This window comes from Myripristis murdjan, chromosome 15 (genome assembly GCF_902150065.1).
Source record: "Myripristis murdjan chromosome 15, fMyrMur1.1, whole genome shotgun sequence".
NCBI classification, from domain to species: domain Eukaryota; kingdom Metazoa; phylum Chordata; class Actinopteri; order Holocentriformes; family Holocentridae; genus Myripristis; species Myripristis murdjan.
In genome coordinates this window covers 4,735,231-4,762,848 of record NC_043994.1, presented here as the reverse complement: position 1 = coordinate 4,762,848, position 27,618 = coordinate 4,735,231, and the positions used below count along the sequence as shown (strand labels likewise).

The window sequence follows — 27,618 nt, the reverse complement described above, 5'->3', positions numbered from 1 at the left end:
CACAGTGTGTGTGGTGCCTGCATACAAAAACGAAATAAATAAAAACACCTTTGCACAGCATTGAATTCAAGGTTTGAGTCAGGCGCAATGGAAAGATATTTTGATGGACACTAATTGTGTGCTGTTTGAAAACCAAAGAGTTTTTCAACTACAGAATACTCTGTCTAGACTCTGTGCCACCCTGCTGCCCCCCTGAACAGACAGATCACTGCTGTATAATCGTCATAATTTGTTCAAATAAAGAGACATTAATACAATGGACTTTAAGAAGTTTATACAGAAGATGCCCAGCAAGCCTTGAACAGAAAGCAACATGCACAGTTGGCTATGTTTATGTTGTGCGTGCATGTGAGAAAAAAACATCTATTATAATGGGAAATGTAATTGACTTTGTAAACAAACAACCAAAAAACAAACAAACAAACAAACAAAACAAATAAATAAGGAGATTTTATGGGTCCAACATAAACAATAAGCACAGTTCTATTTGTCACAGTATATTTTATTGGTTACAGCTAGACATGACTGGTCTATCAAGAAACTTCAGGACAAGATTTAGGATGGTGGATAGCTCGTAGCCTTCGTCAACCTCCATAAACTGTCCTCTCTTCTTCCTCCTTCCAAAGAAACAGCATATATTATAAACAATGCGATTAAGTTAAGCACTCTGAATGGTACAGTTAGACTTGGCACACATATTGCGATCATAATACATATTATAAATACAACATCAGAAACATGCAACTGTGTCCAGTTCCCATAAAGCCAATCCAAGAAAGTCCTCTTTGAAGTTCCTCTTTGAGCTGAAGCATTTCACAGGCCGGGCTGTTTCTGCTTACTTTTGTCCCGCGGCATCCCTCCATCCAGCTGTTTCATGCAGAGGGTTGCCATGTCTGATACCTCTACCAGCTCAAGCGTGTCAACCTTCTTGTATTCTTGTGATATTATGTGTGATAATTTATCACAGCGGCCCACATCACATTCTCAAAGATTTCTGCCCACTTTTCAGCTTCTTCTGCTGTGTTCAGCCGACCGCGTGTCTCCACAGGGGGGTCGAGCTGGGCGATCCTGTGCGAGGCCTCATGCATGAGCGTCTCAAGCACACTGTCCATCGACCCGCTCATAGATGTGATGGTAGATGGGGTGGATCTAGCTGAACATGTGCACCGTGGGGGGACGTGGGAGGGCCTCTCGCCTCTCCAGCCGCGCGCTCGGCAGCCTGTCCACCAACCTCTCATCGTCCTTCTTCTTTTCCGTCTTCGTCTTTTCTTTCTTTTGCTGCGTGTCTCTTGCCTGTGTCCCCTGGGGTGGGGCTTTCCGCGTGCGCCTCAGTGAGTGTGTCTGTGGCCTCATGACTCATGATGCATGACTCATGATGTTTTAATGCATGAATTAATGTAGGATGTACCATGAATTCCTGGTGCTCACCACTAACAAATGATCAACTCGATATGTCTATTATGTGATTAGTTCACACTTAATAGATCATCAGTTAAGGAACCTTCATAGTCACTTCATACATTAATTGTATTAAACATAATGGCTGGATCTCTCCTACATTAAAGCTTATTTCAGAACAACGCATTTGCTTAGCCTTGCTGATTTAAAAAAAAAAAAAAAAAAAAGCCATTATTACTTCATTATCTGTTCACTAATTTGTATCGCCTTGAAAACTGAATATTTAACAAAAGCTTTTTTTGTTTGTTTTAAACCAAAAGGATGCAAACTTTATTATGAACAAATAGCTAGTGCTCACTTATCAACAAAATTACCCATAAAACTATAAAAGAAATCCTATAAATATAAAGCTATACATTGTTCATACGACTGCTGAAATGCACAGAAATGGAGATGAAGCATCAGACTTTAACTGATATCTAAGCTTAGAAATAGACATGATAAGTGCTTGTTATCAGCATACAGATCATCAGCAATATGCTACATGCAAGTGCCATGGTTACAGAGTGAAATAAAAGATAGTATTAAAGTATCTTGCATAAATATTATGATAGGGGAGGATATTGCCAGCATATTTTCAATGGTTTGGAGGATAAATTTGGACATGATTCTGACATTGTGCCCCAAGAGATTGTGGCATGCACTGATGACGTAATCTTGAGGGTTATATTTCAAAAGGAGTGGCTTTGCAGGTATGGTCAGTTAAAATCGGGGATTTGCTTGTTTAGTATCATTCTTGAGTTGTACCTCCATCATTCACCAAGATTCAGGAATTCCTAAAAGTCAGTAACTGTAATAAAATTGGGTTTTGGAGACATTTTCTGCAGTAATCCATTCCTGCAGGGCTGAGTGGGCTTTAGGGTAATGATATTGTCTGGATCCTGGACCAACCAACTGTCCGGTAAAGTGAGGTGATCCAGCTTCTTGCAGCTGAAATAGCTACAGGACTTACAAGTGCTGCAACAACATGTTAACAAATATTCTCATAGCTTACATTGGTGCAGGGCTCACTTGCTAAAACACATACACCTGAGAGGCTTGTAGTGGTAAATTAGTGTTGAGAGAGTCCTCAGCTGACACCATGGCTTCCTAAAGCTCTGTATTAGATTGAAGCACTCTGCTAACCCTCTCCTCTTCTGGCATAATGTTTGATTAGTAAAATAATCCTCAGGTAAATGATGGATCTATATTCAGGAACAGAACAAAATCGGAGTGCCACGCTAACAAGCTGACTGTTACTGTTACTCCCTACTGTTTGTTGAAGAATAAAAACTGCGGTGGCGTTTCTGATTGGATCGCTTCACTGTTAGATGTGAAAATAACTTTTAATCCTCAGCAAAACTGACTCAACAGAAGATAGGCTTCTCTCTGCATAAAAAAAGGACTTCAGATTCTCACAGTTTCGTGATGTTTTCTACAGTAAAGCAGCTTGAAAAGGTTCCTGGGGGAGCCCAGTAAATTGAGGAACATTTTTATTTCATTATCATTTCACTGACCAGAAGTTAGCCCAGTGACAGTATGCATAAGAATAACTAATCTGTCAACACGTCTCACACTCTTCACCGTTAACCTGCCAATCCACAGTGTAGACAGTTATGAAAAACCAAATGTTATAAGATGTGGATGCCTGAAACTACATCTCATCAAATACAGGTGGCCTGATGTGTATCAGTTTAGGGGCCCTTGACACCAAAACAGTTTTGAACCACTGCAATAGAGACTGACTTGAAGGATAGTAGTATAAAAGAAAAAGCTCCATTTCATCTTTAACTCTGTGCTGACATATGATGAAATAGCATTGACCAGCTGAGACAGGCAGGAGTAAACAGGCGTATTTATAGTGGTGTCCATTATGAAAATTCCCATATTATTGCTGCACTCTGTTTTTTCTTTAATGCTATACAGGACAACCAAATAGCAAACTGTGTCTCAAAGAATGAGCATCCAGACTATTTGTTATATACTCCACTGTCCGAGAGAAGAGATCTAGACCATGCCAAGCAGTTCCTGGGGATGGAGCCAAAGTGCAGAAATAGTTCAGCAAGCATGCAGTAAAAAGTGGGACCTGTACAATGGGTACATCTGTACTGTTTAAAAAAAAAAAAAAAAAGAGAAAGAAAGAGAAAAGAGTGCGGGAATGGCAGCTAGCTGGCACATTTACCACGCGCAGGAGGGCCTGGGTGACGGAGTAAAAAAGCCTGATGAAATATAACATCAGTACTGTGTGATTTTGAGGAGTGCCTGCGTCAGCACAACCACGTGACCGTAAAAACAGCTCACTGAATATAATTTTTGTTTTTGAATCCCAGCTGAGGCATTTCTGTGTCTCCCGTGCACATCTCATCAAATTGTCTCAGAGGGCGTACACAGAAGTAGAAAATGAAAATTATTAGCCGTTGTAGTGGAAGTAAGTTCTAATACAGTGAGTATTCATGTTAGAAGTAGTAGTTGTGTAGATGTGCAAGTAGTATTATCAGTATTAGTGCTAGTAGAAGTGGTAGTAAGAAGGAGAGGAAGAGGAATATTAATGTGAGTACTATTTGTGGTAGTGAAGTAAAAAAAAAAAAATTCACATTCACAATTTGTAGCAGTTGCAGTGGAAGTACTAATACGATGTGAATTAATTATTATTTGTTGTTGTGACAATTGCTGTAGTTGTTGTGGGAGTAGTATTGTAAGAGTCGTGCCAGTGGAAATGGAAGTAATACCAAGTGGAGGAGTACTGGTATGGGTAGCTGTTGCGGTAGCACAGGAGTGGCATTCACATTCACGTTAGCATTATCAATGAGTTTATGACTATAATCCACAGCGTTGGAAGGGAGCCTGCAGGAATATAAAGCCCATCCAGAGATAGCATGTTGGAGCTTTCACCTGGGGAGTAATGAATTTCTCCACTATAGAGCCAGATGGCCAGGGGATGAGACGATGCCTAATACTTAGCACCATTTATTTGGCAATGCCTGGAGGTGTCCTATATATACGATCTGAGCAGAAAGGATGAAGGAGAGGGAAGGGAGGGGCCTTAATTGGCCGGGCCGGGCTGAGTGACACACAGACAGATTAGCAGTGGTCGCAGGCCTATCTGCACTGAGCAGGTGTGCTTAAAACAAGCCCGGTGCCCGGCCGCTGGAGTGCGTGTATGTGTGTCTGTCTGGATTTCAGTCACAGAGAGAGCGCAGTTAGTATCACATTTCCATGGCCAGCCCTTTGTTCACTACATAGCTATCTTGACACAGTGCCATTTTGTTTTGCTTGGCTGTGCGCTGCTACAGTCAGAGCATGTGGGCCTGTTCACACACATCTATCTGTGCCATGCCACGCCAGGCCAAGCATCTGCAATGCAGTGGCTGCCATGGCTTAACACTGCCGCCCGCCTCTGTGCAATACCCTTGAGTCCACACAGACATATTCAAACACACATAATCCCACAGGAGCACATGCTTTGGAGACACACATGCAAGCACACAGAAAAAAAAAGATACAAAAAAGACCATATGCATGCATAAATAAAACTTGTGGAGTTTGTTGGGCAGGTATAGCTGCTGTACATTTACTCAACAATTGGCATCATTCCCGTAAATCCTATCTCCTCTCCCTTGTTGTCTTCCTCTCACCCTCCCAGCCCCACCACTCTCTTTTCTTGTCTCTTCTCACCTCCTCATCCCTTGCTCTATTGCCCCAGCTTTGATCTTTATATAGAGTGGATAGGAGAAACCCATCTCTTGGCATGGTGGAAGAATGAAAGCTTGCCTCCGAAAACAGGCAGGCCACCTTCCTGCAAGTGGGTTCTCTCTTTCTCACTCACGCCTTTCTGCTCTGCGTGCAGCCATATTTCTGGCAGGAAGCTTTAAGAAACCTTGCACTTAAAGCTGCAATGGCACAAGCGCATTTCATGAATCCTGAAACATTCGCACTTCCATCCATGTTGAGATTTTTTACCACACAAATTCAATTCACTTAATTTGGATTCGAAATATTCGAGTCTTTTTTCTTTCTTTTTTTCAGTGTGCGCTGTTGTTTAAAATAATTCAATGGATCTCCCCTGAGGTGTTTAAAAAGGCAGCACTCCACAGGCTGTTGCTCTTATCTCAAAAGAGCCGTGGTATCTATGAAGGTGATTTGGCGGATATTTATTGGACAGCTGTATAAGAGTGGAGATGAGGAGAGAGGAGAGGTGCACTGTTATCTTTATTGGATCATGCTGTGCAATAATGATATCCTCGCACCACCTTGCCACCCCCTGTCTGACGCGGTGGCTACAACCCTGCTGCAAAATTTGCTGTCTCCTCTAACTTAGGCTGGGGAGAAATAATGAGAAATTAAGTTAGAGGAATAGGAAATACATCAGCATCACTGTAAGTTGGATTGTGTGTGTGCGTGTGTGTGTGTGTGTGTGTGTGAGACTGTGATGTGTGCAGCCTGATCATATTACAAACATTTTTATCCTGTGAAAAATTGGGACCAAATGCGGCACAGCATATGTTCTGTTCCTGGCAGCTTTTGGCAATATATTCTCTAAGCTGGGGTGGTGTGTGCACGTGTTTGCCTCCACTTTATCTGACGCACACACACACACACACACACACACACAGAGATGGTAATTCCTACCAAGGTCTACACGCACAGACTTAAGGCATATGAATGTGATGTATGCATGTGTTTTTGTGCACGTGTCTCCACACTTTTATTTGTGGAGGAAGGATTAAGAGGTGCCCTTGCTTTAGAAATAGGAAATTGCCAGTGACCCCACTGTTGAAATGGTGGGCTGCAGAGAAGCAGACAGACATTGAAAGACACTGGAGCAGTGAATGAAAAAAAGAAGGAAGAGGGAGGAAGGGATTTGTAATGAGAAATAGAGGGACCAACAGAGAAGGAATATGTCTTTCTGACCTTTATTTACCAAGGGATTGTTTACTGTGCACGGATGCACTTTTCTAGCTCCAAGCCTCCAGCTTCCCCTGCTTCAAATTCAGTGATTTACCCACACTCACACCTGTCCTCCATTGTTGGCAAATGAACAGCTCAACTAGTGCAGCTGAGTACTTTGCTCAAGGCTGCTTAAATGGTAGATTTATTTACCCCGCACAGATTTTCCCACCCAGTGATGGGATTCAAACTGACAACCTCTTGGTCAGAAGCCACATTTTCCAACCTTAAGGCTGCTGCCTTACTGCGTCGATGTGGGAGAGAGGCTGATAGAAGAGTGGTGTGAGACGGGAAGAGGAGTGAGCAGAAAAATGAAGAAGGAGGTGGAGAAGTGGAGAGGAATTTACATTGAGAAAAAAAATACAATTTTCCCCAGATGCCGCCTTTTTAAGGCAATTTATTGGCATGCATGTCAAGTTTATTCATCCAGCGATTCTTCACAGAGTATGCGTCAAGGGAGTTTACACTGAATGAACCCACCAAGATCCAACTAATCAACAATCAGTCACAAAACAACCCTGCACTGCCAACCTTGAAAGTCTTTGTAAGAGAACAACGGAAGAAACGTGTGCCAAATCGAAGACAGGACCTCCAACAGGAAGGCTAAGTCTGCAATAGGTGCATACTTACAATCAAACATCACTCTGAGTTTTATGTCATATTATGACAGAAATGTTTTCATCCTCCTGTCTGTCATCTCTCCACTTAAAGTTGTGTGTTTCTATAATAAACTGAATGACTATGGTAGTTTATTTATGTCCACATTTCAATGCCATAATTGACTTCTTTTTAGCTTTTAAAATTAAATCAGACAGGATAAATATGGTATAGTAATATTATGTAGCAATGTTGTCAACCCTGTTATGGGGACAGATAGCCAAATAATAAGTTGTGAGCTAGTGATAAAAATAATCATCTAGATAATCATAATTAATCCACATACATAGTGTTCTACAGAACACTATTTTAATAATCTGATAGCCAACTAAAATTATAAAATGTACATTGCAGCCAATAGTGGTGAGGACTGTGGCGGTAACTTCACCACGACAAAAAACTAAACTATAATAGTGCATTTCAGCTGAAACATCCAGATAACAAAATGTTTCATGGAACAGAAGAATAATTATAACTTTTTGTAATCTGGATCTTGAATACCATTTTTTTTTTTTTTTTTCAAGTCTAGTGCAGAGGAGCTGGATGACTGTATAACTATCATGTTATCATAATTGTCCAAAATATCAAATCCCACCTAATGTGCCTAGCATTCCAGGTAAACTAAATCAAAATCTGGAAAGAACTGCAACTGATTAACTAACCCAGGTCTGATGCCTTAGATCTACGAGGAAAACATTTTTATTTGCCAGCCTATTCCATATTTCAAGGTTCGCAAAAGCAGCACACAAGATTCTTTGTAAAACCGTTTTTCTTAAGAGAATTTTGAGTATGTGAGGGTTTATTTGAAAAGTTTTCTGATGGAAACCCTGAAGCACCCATAGTTCCACCGAGCCAGCGCAGAGAATGGAAAGGGACAGATCAAGGCTTTGGGTGAGTGATGGGAGAAGAGGACAGTGAGAAGACAGCCCAGAGAGCAGGGAGGGCTGAGAGTGCACAGTGAGAATAGAGGAAATGGGCATATTGGCCGGAAGGACGGCTGATGAAAGGAAACCCAAACACCCAACAAATAAATGTGTAGCAATTGATGAGAACGAAGTGGAGATGACTCTGCACTCCATCCAGCTGCATCCCCTGAGAAATAATGTAGGCTAGATTTATACTTGACAATAAAGTAATTTGATAGAAGAAAAAGAACAGTCTGCCTTCCACTGTTCAAATCATTTTTCTTTGTGGGCCTGATTCTGTAAATCCAGTAATAGGGACTGTGATCTAGTCACTCTGTTACTGAGTACAGCCAGAAACAGGAAATCACTTAACTTTCACTGATTACACTTAAAGGATAGGTTGGCTATTTTTCAGCCAGAGCTGTATTAAACTGTTGATGCCCATCATTTATAACTTTACATAGCACAACCTCACTGCTAGCTTTTGTGAGGAGAACTCTGCTACAGCTTCTTTCCTGCCTGCAGCACTGCCCAGGCACTTGTTTTAGGCTTTCAAAAATCATTATAAATGTCCTTTTCGAGAATGGGAAACTCACAGCATAGTAAAACATGTCTTGAAATTGTCCATCCCCAAAAATAGTTGCAAACAAGTTTTACTTAGTGTTAATAAAGCATTGCTTTCTTTATACAACCACAGCGATGCTGTATTCCTGAATTTCAACAACACGTTGTCAGTTCAGGAAAAAAATGTATGCTCTTTTCTTTGGTATACACCACTGAGGAAAATTCAGAGTTTGTTTTTCTTGTAAGCATTAAATATCGCAATTTGACACCATGAAAGCCAAGTTGTTGCAGGTCAGAGAATCAGAAATTACAAGGTCCATGTTCAAGTGATCGAAGCGTTAGCTGACTTTCTTGAGTTTCTCATCACTAAAGCTAGTGGTGGAGTTATACTACGTACATTTATAAAGGATGGGTATCAACAGTTTTATATACGGCCTGGGCTGATATAAAACGAACCTGTCATTCTTAATCATGAATGCTGTAGATTTCCAAGTATACTGAACAATGGCAGTGGCAGTCAACTAAACTCTGAATAGCAGGCTTACAAATATAAGTGCTTTTTTACCCACAGCACTATTACCACAGTATTATGGTCCTCAAGACAAAATATCAAAGTCCGCCAGCTGGTTTTCGATATTTCAATCCATTATACCTTTACACTATCAGATTTCATACTAGAAAGTCGTTTTCTAAATTCTGTGTCTGTTATTTATGGAGCAGCATCTAATTAATACCAGGATACAGAATTTCTATCGCTGTGTAAAATTAGCAATGAATCTTCGCACCTCAGCTGCAAATTGAGGCAGCCACACTCCTTTCTGTGTACTCAGAAAGAACTATATGTCATTGCAGAGCAAGACTGTGCAGAATATGTTCTCTGTTAGCGGTAACGTATGAAGTATACAGAATTTAACAGAGTACAAACCATGTCAGCTGTAATATGGGTTGTTTCTTGATCTCTGGAGAGAAGAGCATGTGAACAATTCCCTAGTTAAAGCAACATCTGCTTTAGGAGTAGAACCATCTGATGCTTTATGCATGAGTTTGTATCAGTTAATAACACCTTTCGGATGGTTTGATCTTAAATGGATCCAATATGCACCATCAGATGGCTTACGCTGTGTGCTGCTGATTGCAGCCCGGGAGTTTAATAATAAATTATCTCATCTTCTTTAAATGTGAAGCATGAACTTGATCTAAATATCAACTTCACAGTTTCAATTATAGCACCGCAGGATGAATTGTAATAAGGCCTAGTCTGCAGCCGCTACTAGTACCACTTCCGTGACTGCTATTACTCATTCAGATTTGGTTGTTCAAATGTTTATATGGCAGAATTACACTGAAATCCTAAACGTTCACTCAAAACATGAATCATGCATGTATCTGCGTTTGAAAATTCCATGGGTAATTTGCAACTGAAATACGATATGTTTAATGTTATATTTAAGCGCTGTATAAACAAGACACAACCGATGATGTTCATTTTGTCTGTTTAAGGAGACAGTTTTGATGTTTTAATGTTGGTTAAGTGGAGTCTTCTGCCTTATTACCACTTTGACCAGCTCCTCTGTGTGTGAACTGCTAACAGCAGCACCTCTTCCTCTCACATCTGAAACAACTGCTCCCACATACAGCTAATAAGCCCTCTGTCTGCAGCAGAAAACATAGTGTAGCCTTTTTGCCTTTGTCGTCTTTCTATTCCCCGTTCCACCGGTCTTTATTCCTGCTCTCAGGGCCAATCGATAAGCAGGCAGGCCAGGACCAGCCGGCCAGAGACCTTCACCATCAGTTAGCCTGGCTGCCTGGATGGTTGCCTGCCTGTCTGCCACTCTGGGGGAATGTCAGCCGTGAAGGACGCTATTACAGGCCTGCCCACGGACTGTCACGCCTTAACCCTCTCAAACACATCTGTGTAGTGGTACACACACATGAAGTGCAGACGACAAGGAGGGAAACAGAAGGGGGAAGAAAGACGGTGAAGGGGAAGTGTTGGAGGAGGACAAGTGAGACTAATGGGGAAAGGAGGCAGAAAAATATACGACAATCATAACATAAACACAGCTGCTCATTGAAATTCTATGATGTTTTTCCCTACATACTGCGACATGTTTTATGGCTTCAGTCATGTAGGCCTCTTTCTGTCTCTCTGTGACTATTTTGTGTGAGCTAATACAGGTTATGCCTTCAGCACAGAAAACATATTCACCACATCAATATCTTTCACTGATTAGTATCCAGTCAGTGTTTTGTTGGTAATTGTGGGCTCTTGACACAATATGACTTGAATAGTGCTTAAACATATTCTGCTGAACTGGCCCTTTGCAGGTAACTAATTTAGGAAAAATTGCAGTGCCAGCAAAGAAGCATAAATACAGCCGTTATAATCAGAAACAGTAATGATGTGCCTCGTGTTTTCATTTGCAGCAGTTTGGGGATGCTCCATTTGGCAAGGCTGCAAATTCTCGACATTTTCCTCATAACAACTGTTACCTTGATTCTTGCACCAAGCATGCTTAAATATTGCTCATTGTGTGTGAAAAAAACACGGGAATGTGTTCAGAGAGCTTTTTGTTTGTTTGTTTTTTGTTTTGTTTTTTTTTGTGCAGTAAACCTCAGCCAAATTTTTGGATGAGGGTGAGGAGAGGTAATATTCAAAAGCTTCATCTAAAGTCAAGGCAGATTGAGGATTTGTTCACAAACTATGAAGTAACTTTTTTGTTTTCCTATTTCATTTCTTATTCTTATTTCATTAGGCTTCATTTTAACCAGTTCATTAACACTTTAGCTCCTGGTGTTGTGTATGAGTGACAGTACCAGATATATGTGCATATATCCTAATATCACTTTGTATAGGAAGAGCAGGTGAGGCAGCAGATAATTAACCTGGGTCTAAAGCTTGTTTTTCTTAGTTATTAGCTGCTATTACTACTAGTACTAATACTAGCATTACTACTGCTGCTACTATCACTGCTACTACTACTACTGCTACTACCATTTCAGTAATGCATGGTTAGAATTTTAACAAGGTATCTTTTACATATAGAAAATAAAACATAAGAAAGCACAAATGTAAAGTAAAAGAGAATCAAAGATAAAACAGTATGATGAGGCAAGGGGCACGGCTGGAAAATCAAATCTGCAAATGCATAAATTCATGTTCTTGAATCAAAGGGAGCAGGAGCAACAATTCACAAACAGTACATCATCACACGCCAGTGATTGGATTTACCTCAACCCCTGTGATTTCCTCAGCTTCAAAACACGGTGCTTTGAACGTCCTTTGACAGTGTAACAACTCAATCTCTTTACAGTAAATTTAGAAAGGGCCCCAATCAAGATTTATCTTCAATCAGTTATTAGGTATTATGTGCACGCCTTCCGGCATCTTTCCATTGCATCTGCATGCTGCCTTGATGCAAAGAAAATCACATGGACACTGAAAAAAGAAGAGAGGGAAAAGGGAGGAGGAAAAGCGAATTTGAAGGAGAGGCCAACTTATAGTTTATCGATCCTAGGAGTCTCTCTCTCTCTCTTCACAGCAAGGTACTGTAAATTGGACTGTTTCCTTCTGGAGTGATTGACGTGCGCCTTCGGTGGCAGTTTTTTCCGACTTGGGGTGATAGTTTCATTGGACCGAAATGATTTTTTCCAGTTGATTCTGGGATTCGTTCCTAAAATGACACCATGCTTTGAGTGCATACAGTGTCTGAGCTGACAGGTGACAAGTGTTAAGCTAAACAACCTACAGTACCTCTTGACAACTCTGTCAACAAAAAAACACAGAGAAGGGACAACAAATAGCGCTTCAGTCATTTATCGCAAGGACTAACAACACAACAGAGCCGAGTCCAAGCATGAAATCATGTCTGAAGGGAAATCCTTTATGTTGACGAAAAAAAACCCAAAAAACAAACAAACAAAAAAAACTGTAAGAGTAGTGGCAGTGTTGTGGAACACAGTGCTAGGGCAGACACAGCAGTGCTTTGTGATACTGGCCTTTGTTTGAGTGTCTCAGTGTGCTGGGTGCATGGTGTTATAAGCCAAAGGAAGTGTGTCAAGAGAGAGGTGAGAGACATTTCTATAAGAATTCTCTCTTTTCTAATCTCTCTCTTTCTCTCTCTGGTTGGCAGCTGTGCAACGGATAATATTTAGTCGATTCTATCACGTTACGCCATTATCAGGTAATCATAGTGAGCAACAAAATGAAGCTTTTCAAAAATTACTGAGGTGCAACTTGACAGTTGGTTTGTTGGGTGCAACCGTGTTCACGCTTTCACTCTGATTCATTCTGCCTTCATTTTGGAAGCCCTGTCTAAAGCCAGTTGCCATATGCAAAGATTATTTTTTGGCATTTCTGCTTTTTATTTGATACTCACAGTAGAGCTACAGGAAAGGCTGGGGAGAAAGAGGGGGTTGCATGCACCAAATAGCCTGGGCTCAGATTCAAAGCCAGGATGCTGCGATCAGGACTCGGCCTTGACAAGTGGTATCTGTTCTACCAGGTGAGCTAATGGGGTGCCCTGCTAGTTGCCATATGCACATGATTATGTTTTTTGTTTCAGCTTTGGTGATGAAGCACGCAAACACTCTTCTTTGCTGATCAACTTTCTTGTTATTCTTCCACCTAAACTTTGTTCTTGAGAGAAGTGTGGTACTTGTTGATCTATTAACATAACTTTTAACAAGGCGTACACAAGCAGCTGTGCTGGCTGTTAAAGTGCAGCTGAACACCATTTAAAAGCGTGCTATAGTTCTATGAGAATGAAATCCGAGATAATATAAAAACTTGATGGTTTGGTTAAAAGTCAGCTTCCGTGCCCTCTGTCTTAATAACCGCTGTTGTATCTGTGTTTATTGGCTCACAGCTGTCATGTGATTGGATAACCTGTGGTAGCTCCACTTCCATTGGCTCACAAGTGTTTTAACAGCAGCTTGTGGTGGCTGGACTGTATAACCAAGTATTGGTGCAGACAGGTGCTGATTCAGGCTGTTTTGATACACATTGACCAGTGGATAAAAGAGTTTATCCACTGGTCCTGATGGGGGCTGAACCCAGCAACTGGTTATTCACCAGGTCTGGTGGGAAGCAGCCATTTCCCTGATTGATTAGCTGCTTGACTGAGGCTCTTATTGAAGGCACCCATAGAGAGACTCATGCATCTTCCATTGGCAGTTGGCTGGCTGGTTTTGACTAATTGGCTCTCTCTTGTTGCCTGGAAGACATGGTGGTGGGTTCCCAGTGTCCTGGCTGGTGGACTGACCCCGAGGGAAGCTGGGACTTGCTGTGTGCATCACACCCAACTGTTTCTCCCTCAAGAGTCATTCTTGGTCAGAGTCTTTAAAGTTTGAAAAGTCGACATCATATTCAGAGTGTGTGATTGCAGATTCTCCTTTTATGTGAAAAATGTCTGAAAAAATGCCTGAAGAGGGGCTTGCGCCTGTGGTGGCAACAGTAAAACGCTTCGGGAGGCAACTCTATTTTATTCACATTTCATGGATTATGATCAGCCTAGCACCTAGATTTAGGTCAATGGGATGTGTGTGCTTTGCTTTTGTTGTACTCGATTCTCTTTTTGTAGCACTGCAAAGGCTAGACAGCAGAGGCTTGGTCCTGTGCTTCCCAGAACTCTCGCCTCTCACTTCTGACAAAGCTAACGTAGGAGGGGAGATGGACGCCTGGCAAGAGGCATCAGCTGAGAACACAAACTTCACAGTTTTTGATAAGCTGAGAAATGCCAGCTATTGTACATTTTAATTTAATCTAACCAAGTCTAGGTTATAAATTTAGCCTATATAATGCTTGTTGTTTTCATTTAGCCTCAGATAGCTGTATCTAATGGTGCAATGTCCACCAGTTTGCGTAGAAAATGACATTTTTCTGTTGAAAATGTATCTTCAGGGTTGCACTGGAGGCTCACCGGTAAAGAGAAAATAATCTTTAAAAAATGTATCTTCAGTCTTTAAGATAAACATACCTGAACAGTAAAAATACACATTGGACATACTGATGGAGATTAAAGTTTGATATGACTATAATGAGTTGGTTGTCATTTTGCATCAAAGTATCTGCATGCAGCATAGTGACTAACATTTTAGTGTCCTTTGACTTCTGAAGTATCACCATGGAAACATTACTTTCACTGTGTTGAGTGTGTTTTCATTCTCACTTATGACATTGTTGTGTGCTTGTTTCAGCTTCATTGAAGCAGCATCTAATACACTGTTCTTTGCTTTGAAATGTAGCCTATTCTTCTTCTGCCAAAATTTTGCTCTCCAACTCCTACACTGTTTTAACTATTGACACATTTCATCTCAAGTTTTCTTTTCAGGCTATAAGTCAGTCAGTATTGTACCTCGCATCATTAAGACTACCATAGGTCATCACTATTGGTACTATTATTTTTAGTCAGCTTTTTCATACCTCATGTACTTTTTGAGATATTACACAGAAGGAAGGGGTCGATCCAGGAACCCTTCATCACTAGACAACACAGCCAAGTCTCTCTCTCTCTCTCTCTCTCTCTCTCTCTCTCTCTCTCTCTCTCTTGTTGTGTACTTAATATGCACACCCGTCTACAGCTGCCTCGAAACACTCTAGCAACCACCTAATCCTTTTATCACTGTGCATGTTACTACTATATTAGTTACTGACTATTGATTGTTTAAATTAGTCTACATTACTTTACTGTATTTTTTTTACTCTTCCTCATATGTAGCAACTTTTGCTTTTATATGTGTTATTGTTATTATTATTATTACATTATCTCAAAATGAATCAATTTTATAGGATGTGAAGAAATAAATGGGTTAAACTTCAAATAATCACTAATAGTACTAGTAGTACAGCAGTACTATTACAGGCTACAACTTCTGCTTTACTTTACCTACTGCTTGAAATACTTAAGTTGACTTGGCTTTGTCACATCCTATTTAATGTAATTCAGCTACTGCCTGAAGCACTTCATATACTTCTGAGTATGTCACATAATGCAGATGAAGCAGTAGTTGAAGTAGCTGAAGCACTGAGTTTAGCTTGAAATACTTCAGCTATTCACTTTTTCAAGCTGAGGCAGTTACACAAATTTCAGAAAATATCTTTCAGAAAATTCAGAAAATATAGCCGTGTTTAATATTTATATTTAAAACTATTCAATATATTGACGCTGGCCTGCTGCCAAAATCAAACTACAGATCTCTGCCAATCTCACCTATCAAAACCCAAGTTGGTAGCCCATACACTGAACCTTTCATACCGAGGAGCCCTTATTTTTAAGTTCTTTTGATTAAAAAAATAAGACTTTCTATTGCTGACAATTGTATGATCTGTACTGCTCATGTTGCTGAGGCACATGCATAATTACGCTTGCCAAAACATTTTTTATTTGTATTGCCCTTGAAGGGTGATTTTTATATGAGCATTGCAGCACAGTTTTTCAAAAACAAAGTTGATTCAAATTACAATGGAGGACCAATTTGTCAGTGTTAATAAAATGGTTTCTGAATCCAGAATGAATGTGCAGATGTCTGGAGCTGGTGCAGGCAGCGTGACACAGACTGCACATGCTGCCTTATCACATTCTTTTGGCAACACAGCACAGACCAGCTGCACAGAAAAACACCACAAAATAAGTACGAGGCTAATAACCAAGCAATGAGTCCATATCCAGTTTAGCAACCACAGTAGAAAATGATCATCATTTTTTTCTTTAGTCTAGGTACTCATGAAGTGCATGAATTGCAAATCGGGAGTTCAGTATCTTGTTCATGGTCACCTATACAGGGATGCACTCTCACTGTCACGGGGCATGAAGCTTTGACCCTCCTGCTGCACAGCTGTCTGTCCTTCCAGGAGGAAAAACTGCCAAGAGCACCAGGCATTCACATTCTCTTAGACAATACATTCATTTATTTGTTTTTCAGCCTCCAGGGCCATTGCACAGGTGTTTTAAAATCAGTGGTGCACCTGATCTTGGGGCTTAGTGTAGTGTTGTAAATATATGCAACATTGTCTTTTCTGAAGAACTGAATAATTTAAGACCTGTACAGTCCTCTCAAAAGAGAGAGAGTGAGAGAGAGAGAGAAAGAGAGAGAGAGAGAGATGTGCTGCAGCATCATTGTCATTAAATAAGGCTTTTTTTCCCCCTTCATCTTGTAAAAGTTGAGTTCTGGAGAAAAATCAGGCAACTGCAACACATGGAAATATTGAATTTTTCTGCATTAATGTTGTGGCACTGCTACACACTGAGTATGCTAATGTAAGGTGTGTGCTTTGGAGATAGTTTTATATAAAAGTTGTGTTCAAAAGTTAGTTAAAATTGTTTTACCAAACTGCTTTAGACATCCAGCTTTTAGACATCTTCATCTGATGACACTACATAATCTCACAGCCAGTTCATTCCTGCTTTAACTCCCCCTCTCACTTGTAAGCTACAGCCCCTTACCAGCCAATTGCCAGGGGTTGTTCTGTCTCCCCAGAGCCCAATCAGCAGGCTGTGTCTCCTAGTTTAACCCCACACCTCACACTGCTGATTAAGAGACCTGAGGCCATGCAGAAATAGCTGACCTCACTTCACCCATCTATTTACTTTGCTCCAAACACAGCGCATTATTAATCTTTCATTTTGCCTTGATTAAGAAATCCATAGGTGCCATAATGCAGGACCTCAGTTAGCCTTAGTTTATTTTAAGCATCACTTTTCACCCATTTGACATTTTGTCCTCAATTTATTTGGGCCTATTTTCCCATACACCATTGAAGGATGACTTAATGTAGTAATCGATAGTGTAGTAGTAATAACAACATCTCTTATGCACAAGTGATTTTTAATCACCACAGCATAAAAACATGGCTGAGGAATGGCTAATGAAACCCTTAGAAGATGCATAATTTTTCATTTTTGAGGAAAAGAAAACAGTAAACAGTCTGGTCTGGTATAAATAAGAACATCATCTGCGGTGCAGATTGGATTTCTCACCCTGTCAGAAAGCCGTGCCCCAACCAATTGCACCTAGCACTTTCAGAACACTTCTGAAGGATGATTGCACATGGGTTCTCCCAAATGATACATATTTTTATTTATCTTTTTTGAAATAAATTATACAAAGTTCTTGACAAAGTTTAACAGCAGTAAACAGCTTAGAAACCCATTAATTGAACAGTTCTTTTTAATTAGGATTTCCCCGCTACGTTTTGACTCTCAATGCACTTCAGCATTTCCATATTTGCAAAACAGCACTGGTGCATTACTTATTAATTCCAATTGTAAGATCATCCTTTAAACTGCACTGAACAGATTCTCTCAGAACTGTATACTGTCCACGATCAGTCATGCATGTTGTGATAAATCACTCGGAGAAGTCAAGCTCTCCAACAACAGTGCAGGGACCATGGAGTATTAATCACAGCAGGACAGATTATTACTCGTCCTCCATCCATCTTTTCCTGGTGACATTGCAGGGCCTAAACAAACAATAGTGTGCTGGTATTATCTGCCATGTACAGTGTATTATGAGGCAGTGGCAGACACTCGTAATGGAACCTTGGGATGAGAGTAATCGGTACTCTGAAGTTGTCTCTCGTGGAAAACTGACTCACAGTACGTTTTGCCTGCTTTAGCTTCTTCCTTTTTTTTTAGCTTTGACTTTTAGGGATATGATGATTTATTTGCAGAGTGTTACAGCGAAGAGACAGAGATGGACGATTGTAATGAAGCTTGACGAGTAATAGGCTGCTGCGAGATAGTGAGATGAATTAATGCTGTCAGTGAGCCTGATTATAGGAGACCCACAACGTTAAGTTCAGTGGCTGTGTGCGTTGCATGGAAAAACATGGGAATTGTTTCTAAGTAACAAAGCTCTCTCCGTGTTTGTCCCGCAGCATCGCCGACCATCCCTCCGCTGCGCTCCGAGCATTTCAAACCCTGTCATGAGAAGGACCTGGCCTACTGCCTGAATGGTGGTGAATGCTTTGTCATCGAGACGCTCAGCGGGCCTCACAAGCACTGCAAGTAAGTGATTGTCCTTCTGTTGTTGTTGATCTTATTATCTCCTCCCTTCCACTCCTCTTTTTCCTTTCATTGCTCTCCTTGTCCTTTTGCCCCCTCTTTTCCTCCTTCCCCCACTACTCCTAATGCTTCCCCTTTCTGTGCATCTCACACTAAATCCCTTGGCGCACCCAAATCCATGGCGAAGTGTGGTTTGATATGGCTGCCATGTATTGTAACCTGCAATGAGACTGTGCTGGTTGCTCTTGGTTTACTCCATTCACTATTTGCTGTTGGCAGCATCTTTATGAGTTGTTCCTTGTGCAGAAACTCTTCAGTGGCCACGATCTCTTCAAATACCATAGGGAAAGGTTTTGTGCAACTTAATCCCGGTGTGTGTGTGTGTGTGTGTGCATGATTGTTGGAGTCTGTATATGTGTGTGCTAGTTGTCCTAGTTTTGAGAGTAGAGCTCATAGGCAGTTAGCCCGTTCAAATGTGGGGCCCTTTACTAATTAAGTCCCAGAACAAACTCCTTCCAAAATATAACCGCAGGACTTCCACCCGACCCGTTTTTCAAAGAGCCTGTTATGCCTCCTCCAGGGTGTGTATGTGTATGTGTGCGCGTGTGTGTGTGGGCGTGTGTGTGTGTGTATACGTGTGATGGTGGTGTGGGTAGGTGTCTCTTGACTCTCCTCAGATTTGCTTTGTTCAATAACAATTCTTTTGGAAACATATGGATAGAGTTGGACATGCATACACTCAACAAACTTTCAAGCTTTGTGTACGCACACGCACACATACACAGAGACACACACACACACGTACGCAGAGACACAGCTGCCCACATCAAAGGATGTCTTCTGCAGGGCTATGCAGTTTCCGGAGTCTGGCTTGTGCTCTGCATAATCCAACGGTCAAAAGTCAGCCCAAGTCCACGATGGCGCAGACGTCTGGTATTGAGCTCCTGTGTTTCCTGAGAGAGAGGATGACAGTTGACAGAGAGGGAGGAAAAGAAGATGAAAGACAGACAGAAAGAAAGAATGAAAGATAGAAAGAAAGAAAGAAAGAAAGAAAAAGGTGTGGGTGGACGGGGGGGGTCCTCCCCTGCTCACCTCCGTTGCTATGACAACATAATGGCGAGGCATAGCTGTTTGTTGAAGCTTTGCAGTGTTCGCTAGGATCGGCCTTCACCACGCCGTCAGTGCCTGTGAATGTGTATATTAAGGCACAGAAAAAGCTTTGTTGTTCCCTTTGCTGTCTCTCCTTATTCATTATGATTATATCCATTCCAGACTAAGATCAGATCAGATTGTTGCCATAAAGGCGCAATATATCTCACTAATACAGTATCGCAGCACTTCATGAAAGTAAGTAAGTAATTGGTTATGCTTTTGCAATATCTAAGTTGAATGTAAGCATTCATCTGCTCTTTTTGATATCAAACCTTTCATATGAATACTTTACTACTGTACACTGTAGAGCTAAGAGACTACAGAGTAAATATTAGCCTACTGAAAAAAAAAAAGAAAAAAACATAGAAAAGAAATAGTATACATTTTTCTTCCACTGACATATTGCAAGATGTAATTTGTCCTCATCAACAAAAGAATGACAAATTTCACCCCAGGCTCAGGATCAATGCATAATCTGATTCAATTTGTGTTTACAACAAATTGAGACAAATCAGGTTTGAAAACGTGTGATCAATCCGGACATTTAATGGGGATAAATTGAGCTGGTTTGTGGCATTATGCGTCACAGAATGAATCATTTTTATTTGCGAGATGAAACTTGATCCTTTTTGCAATGATTTTATCGTAAGAGTCATAACTCAAGTATCAAGTGCCATTCCCACACAGTTGTAAAGCAACCATGAATTGTCCCCAAGAGCGCTGTTTAGCGCTGTTGGTACACAATGGTTGTGTTTGTCAACCTGAGGGGATGGATGCAGGGACGGAGGGATTCAACATGAGTCATACGGACTGCCGTCTCTCTTTCTCTCTCTCTCTCTCTCTCTCTCTCTCTCTCTGCCTCTCTCGTGCTCGTACACAAAAACGCTCATACACACACGCACACGCTCACTGCTTTGGGCAACATAGTCAGGCATTCAATCATTAGTGTTCAGCTAACCAGTAAATTAGTCAGCGTGCTAAGATAATATTTTCAGAACATGGAAAGAGGCCAAGGCACTCAGTAATATAAGCATGCGATGCTGAATTTGATTAATTAGTTCTTCGATTTAGCAAGAATTTCACACTGTGAGCAAAAACTGTAATGATACAGTTTTACTGTAAATACTAATTCAGCTACATCGCTTTAAATTTCTTCTCATTCACCTATACACCCCAATGCTCATTTCTTTTTTTTCCTGTCCTCCCCCCGTCTTCTCCTGTCCTGTGAGCTTCATATTTGTGTTTTGGAGAGAAAGTGGCGGCTGTCTGAATATCTAAGCCACTATTCCCTAATTGTGTCAGGCAGTCTGTTGGGCCCAGGGACCCAGGGATTTAGCTCTACTTCTTCCTATTCGTCAGTGTTTATTTATTCCGTCTTCAGAGGCAAGCAGAATTCGATTTCTGCCTCTTTTATTATTTATTTCCTTCTGCCAGGGCCACTGTACAGGGTCTGCCCGAGTCTAGTTAGCAGCAAGGGCTAGCTAAGCCTGTCTCATTGCCCTCTGCCGAGCTGGTATTGCAGAGCGATAGAAAGGCAATCTCACCTGGCAGTGAGTAGCAGCGGGGTGGGTGGGGGGGTTTTTGGAAGAGATCCCTGCAAAGCCCTTGCCAATAAGACCAGGGACTGACATGGGCACTCTCCAGAGGGCACACAAATACACACACACACACACACACACTGTGACACACAATCTTAAGACGCTGGAGCACACTGTCTAGCAGGTAGAAGACTTGACCTCTCACCAATAGATAGACAGGGGGCTTTTTTTCGGGAAGAAATTGCCAAGCTGTCTCCCCAGGTTGAGTGTTAACATTGTTTTTGAACATGAATTGTAATGGAAGGATTACTGCTGTAAATCTCACTGTGTGTAAGGTGGATTGAATTTACCCCTTCTCATTGCGCAGAGATCTTTTCCTCAACTGGATTGATCAAAAGGAAAGAGTTTGCAGCTCAGTGATATTTGTGATGGGAATTGATCAACAGCAAAGCGGGTATTGTAAGGCATTGATTGTTTTAGCTGCAATGAAATAGCATATTTGTGGCATATTTTGATGTACCGTAGCCTTGTTCCCTTTAGTCTAAGGGAAATAGATTGTGTATGTTTTCTTCTGCATGTCCACAGCCGATATCTTGATGCTGGTTATGGATTGTGCAGCTTTTTTAGGCCATCAGTCACACATTTCTTTCCCTCCCTCTTTTCAGCAATGTTTTCATGCCATGACTACGAGCCTCTACTAAAGGCCATAAGGAAAGCACTTAACCCCTAGAAGTGTTACATCTCTGTCTCCCGCTCCTGAACTCCCTTTTTTCCCCTCTCTTTCCCTGTTCTCCTTCTCACCTCTCGTCCCACTCCTCACTTAACCTTCCCTTCCTCTTGGTTCTCTCTCTCCTTTACCTTTCCTTCCCACCCTTCCCTATTCTTCCTTCACAATTTCCTCCCACAGCCGTTTCTCTAGTTTTTTTTTTTTTTTTTTTTTTTTTTTTTTGCCAGGTTTGTGTTTGACAGTGTAGTCATTCATCATGAATGTGCTAATGGCTCTAGAAGTTGTGTGAGTTTGTATGAGACATGCCTACAAAAGCAAGCATTTCTTGAGTATAGAATAACCCTGGGCACTAAAAGCAATGGTTGCTGTGATTGTTGAACAAAAGCAAACAAAAGTGATAAAATCCTACAGCCCTAGAAAAAAAGGAGCTAGCATTTTTCCCCCCCTCTGAGACAATCCGCTTCTTTCAGGAGTACAATACCCCATCTCTTGCTCACAATCCTCCTCATCCTCCACCCCTGTCCTTCTAGATTCCATTCTTTCCTTTCCTGGGTGACTTAAGGCTTTGCCAGAGTGTTTGGCCATGGACCGGCGCCACCAGATTGACTCAGCCCTCAGGTGCAAAAAGAAGCTGCTCCGTGGAATACATAACATTCTCTTCCCCACTTGGGTGACATGCACAAATGCTCTGGCAAACCAAATAACAAGGGGCACGCTTAAAAAATAACAATAACAAAATAATAATAACAGTAACACCAACAGTAACACCAATAACACAGATCTAAGCTCCATGAAAACAACAAGGACATCAGTAAAATGCCCATGGAATAAAGGAGAGGCAGCTGTGAGTAAGTTAGTATATTGTGTTTCCCTTTGATGAAGAAAAACCCAAGACAAGACAATGGCAGTTTATTCAATCTGCAGACCAGGAGCCAGAATCTCAAAATTTGAAGACAACACAAAGTCTTATTGTAGTGAATACTCATAAGTTTAATAATGTGCTGAATGTGCAACTGGTCATGATCAGTGCACAAGCTAATTATTGTCGGGCGGACCCTTTAAAAAGTATATCAACACCAGCAGAAAACATCTGCACTGCCCTCTAGGGGTTGAACTGACCACACCCAATCAGGGTGTGGTCAGGTAATTTAAGGAGCTGCCAATGGCAAAACAACTGCAACTTTCAACCCCTAGAGGGCAGTGCAGCAGACATATGCTGCCTTATTATGATTTAGTGTTGAGTGACTCTATAAGAAAACATAAAAACTATGAATTATGAGTGGGGAAAGTACCTAAATCTGAGTTAGCTTGTCAGTGATTTCTAGTCATTCTCAGGCAAAATAAACAAGATGTATTGTGTTGTTTGTAACTAAATACATGACTACACATTGGTTATAAACACAGAAAACGCTTTTAATCTAAATCAAGGCACTGCAGGTGCACTTTAAGATAATGAGTGGATGTTGATAAGTGTGTTTTGCCCATTTTCTGTCTCTTCGATTGAGAGCAGCTGCACTTCCACACCTCCATGAGGAATCTGTCTCTGTCCGTGGTGCTGAAGGCTCCACTGCAGCCATTTGGAAGCACTCCTCAGCCCCACCCCACACACACGCAAGCATGCACAAGAGTTTCTGTCAGACACCCCGAGAGACTTCTGCAGCAGTGAGCATGACAAGTGTCAGGAATATACAGAGGAGCCATTGCATTCTCTGCAATATTGTTTCTGCCATTCAGGGATTTACCAAACACTTTGCTATGACACACTGAAGCCTCCGGGATAAAGGTGTGTCAAATGCTCCGCTCTATAGAATGCATGTGCATGACAGTGTGCACATGTGTGAGTGTTTGTGTATGCGTGTGCATGTGCATGTGTGTGTATGAACAGATCACCGTGCAAGTGTGCTGTCATTACTGAGGAAAACAACGTGATATACCCTGTTCCTGTCTACCGTATGAAAATCCATCTGGTTGCTGTAAAAATGGAAAATATGTATTGTCTCTCTCTCCTCCCTTTCTCTCTCTCACTCTCTCAGTATCTCCCTCTCTCTGTATCTCTCTCTCTCCCCCGTCCCTCATTGCCATCTGTGCGATAATAATGGCACACCAGTGGGAGTTCGACTGGTGTCTTTCTGACAGTAATAAACAAGGATGATGCCGAGGCATGAATTCGAGCTGGGAGAAAATTAAACAGATAAGAGACCGCATATTGTGGCTAGACGGCTCCACTTTCTTCGAATGATTCCTCCAAGACGCGATGAAGAGCACTCAGCATGCCTGGGAATGGAAGACAGAGCCAAAGACCAGAGCTGGGAGGGAGCCAAGGAGGGAGGGGGAAGAATAGAAACCAGGAAGCTGGAAATGAGAGGGTGCTTTCTGGTGAAATGGTGACTGAAAGGAGTTGAGAGTGTGTGTGAGTGTAGTCATGTTTCACTGTATCAATATACTGTACGTATTGCAGTATGAATACAGAACGTGTAATTAGTACAAATTGCAGGATTAGTAATCTATACAAGGGAAAGACAAAAGACTACAGATATGATTCATGCATTTCATGCATTTGCTGTCTTTTTTACTTGTACCTGAATAGTAATCTCGTACTGTAGTGCTTTACCAGCACCAGCCTTGTGTGTGCAGAAACACACTCTTGATAATGACTCTTTCTCAACATGTGATATTATAATGTGAGTTTTCCCGAGCCTTCTTCCTGTCCAAGGAGCGGCTTTACTCTGCATGCAATTTCCCCAAACTCTTCAACTTTTAATTGATTTGTATTGACTTCTTTGTTATTTTTAATTAACAAGATTTAACGAGTTAATTGCACAATTGCATTAGCTCACTGGGTTTGATAAATAGCATGGCGTATCCAATTAAGGCTCACACTTTCCCACACATATACAGTGTGTATGTGTGTGTGTGTGTGTGTGTGTGTGTGGTGGGGGTGGGAGGTTTGCAGAAAGAGGGTGTGTCTTCTAGTTTCTCAATGTGACTGCAATGGTATGGTGGTTACGAGTAGTGATGGTTCAGCGATGTCGGTCCCAGCAAACTAAATCGAATGCCAGTAACAATAGAAATTAGTGAGCTATTTACCTTGGCTACAGTTTTTCACATTTGGTTGATATAATCCTCTTTGTGGGGTTCGAAGTTTATGTTTCCAAGCCTCATTAAAATAATCAAATCTTGCAACATTTAGGCAGCAGATCACAATTCCCTTGAATTTCCTGTATTCAGTGACTGTGTGTCTGTGTGTGTCTGTGTGTGTGTGTGTGTGTGTGTGTGTGTGCATGCAAGAAGTGTGTGTGTGTGTGTATGTTTTGCAGACAAGAAAACCGACCATGCCCAGAATACATGCCCCAACTCCCTATGGAACCATAGTTACACTATGTTATATGACAGAATTACAACAGGAAAACGCAGTATTTTGGGAAAACTAATGCAGAATAGTGTAAATTAATAATAATTACTGACACTGTGAATGATTTATATTTTTTTCTGCATTCACAGCCTGATTGTGACCAGAAGGTGTTGTGTGTAGTTGGTGTGCACCGAAACAGGTGTAAAAATACACCTGTACTCTTTCCACTGACAGAATGTGACAGAAAACGGGAATTGGCATTGTGGTAAACCATGAAAGCTTTATATAATTGTCAAATCCATCACTGTAATGAGTCATAGTGCTTAGTTAAATTATGATCATTAATCACAATGACTTTTCCTGTGAATAACCCTGGAAGCCTCTGGCAACGGGACACTGATGATTCCAACTAGAGGTGGGGAAGACAATTTGTTTGAGAAAATCCCCCAAAGCCGTCAGATAAATTAAGAGTATTCAGATTATTCCTACTATTGTTGTTGTTCGTATTCCTATTCTTACTTATTATAACCATAGCACAGAGATTAGCTCAATGTTGTACAACATGTTGAGTATAAGGGCTATAACAGAATTGGGCGTAAAAAATACATACTTTGGTTATAAGATGAAAATGTCACCATGGATACAAGCTACTGCTGGCATGAATATAACTAATTGGTGGCTATATTCATCAAACTTGAGACTGAGCTGCCAAATCTCATTATGTTGGACACATCTACATGTACAGTAACTATTCTTTGATTTATGATGATGGAAGGATAATAGTGCATTATTATCTTCTATCTTATTTTTTAAATAGTGCAGTGTTGGTTGATTTAATGTGATAGTTCAGGTTCTTACTCATGAAGTGGTATTTGCTGCTTCATTAGCAAGCATTTTTTTCAGCTTTGGCTTACCACTTGAAATCATGTTGTTTTCTGGGCCAAGTACACTTGATTCTCTCTGGAGAGGAACTGTCCTGGTATAAGGTTCATTCTGTTGACAGGGAAGGAGCTGACGAGGATCTGTTTCACTTATATGAAGTTACAAATACCATTACATGGGTAAGAACCTGAACTATCACTTTCAACAAGTCCTCCAAACCTTATGAGCACATAGATCATTTTTTCCAACCCTCTCAAAGGACCCACGGGAGCATCTCTAGTACGACCTAAGGACCTTCCTGAGCTACCTTTCCTGAGCTAGCGTTGACTCAGCTGATAAAAAACATGGAATAAGCACATAATCTGTCAGTGATGACAACCATGTAGAGTCAGTCATCAAATTTTGTCTTTATTCCACTTTTTTTTTTTTTTTTTTTTTTTTTTTTTTTTGGTCTGTTGAGTGTTAAGGGTCTTCACTTCAATGCAGTTACATAGTGGACATTTGAAACTAGGCATTAAGATCTGGTAACAAGCCATGTACAACAGCATATGGTAAATAAGGGAATCAAAAAGACTGTCTTTGAGTGCACTCATAATGTAAGCACATTATAGATGCCTGTAGAAATCATTAAGTTGTCTAGGGAAACAATTACATCGTTGAAAAGGGATACTACTGATGGTACAAGACAAGTCTACAATGGATTGGCTGTGAGAAGCGGCAGTAGCAAAGAACTTTTGGCTCCAGGCAGTGATTTAGAAATGAGCGACGGAAGCTGCATCTGTTTCATAATGTACTGGATATCAGTGATGTACAAACACACACACACACACACACACACAGCCAAAACACTTTGACCCTGCTCTACTGAATGTCTGTTGAGACTAAAAGAAGCTTGCTCTCAGCCTGTTTCAGAAGTTTCTATCTAATTAGCTTTGGCAGGTCAGAGCCACAGGCTGCAAATTGGTCTCTATGTACAAAGACCGGGGGAGCGGAGATATGGCGGCACATTCACTTCTGCTCACACCCACTCGGTATGTTTTTTTAAGGCTGTTAATATACATGCATACGTGAACATGTTTGCCTTTTTGTATACACATGTCTGTGTGCATGCAGAGACACATGCATTCAGCCTTTACAAAGACGTAAGAGCATACACACAATCAAAACGTTTGGCAGTTGTGCCGTAGCCATCAGTAATACCTTGCTGACATTCGCCCCTGACAAAAAAGAAAAAGAAAAAAAGGCGACAGTATATGGCACATCAGAGGTTGACAGATATTATTCCTCATAATGATGCGCGCACACACACACACACACACACTCCTACACACACAAAGACACATGGCTACACTGAACAGTGGTTACATAGCATGTAGATGTACAGTAATAATAATAATAAAAAAAAAAAGGCAGGGGGGAGGGAAGAGAGTGAGAGGATGGGAGGAAGAGA

General features: G+C 41.1%; 1 protein-coding gene across 1 annotated transcript in view; it reads left to right on the top strand.

Moving 5' to 3' along the window:
- nrg3a (neuregulin 3a) overlaps positions 1-27,618 on the top strand; it is a 374,977-nt gene that overhangs the window by 222,721 nt on the left and 124,638 nt on the right. Inside the window, exon 2 of the mRNA XM_030070973.1 lies at positions 18,391-18,520. Within this exon, the coding sequence (XP_029926833.1) occupies positions 18,391-18,520 (130 nt within the window). The remainder of the gene's footprint in view (positions 1-18,390; positions 18,521-27,618) is intronic.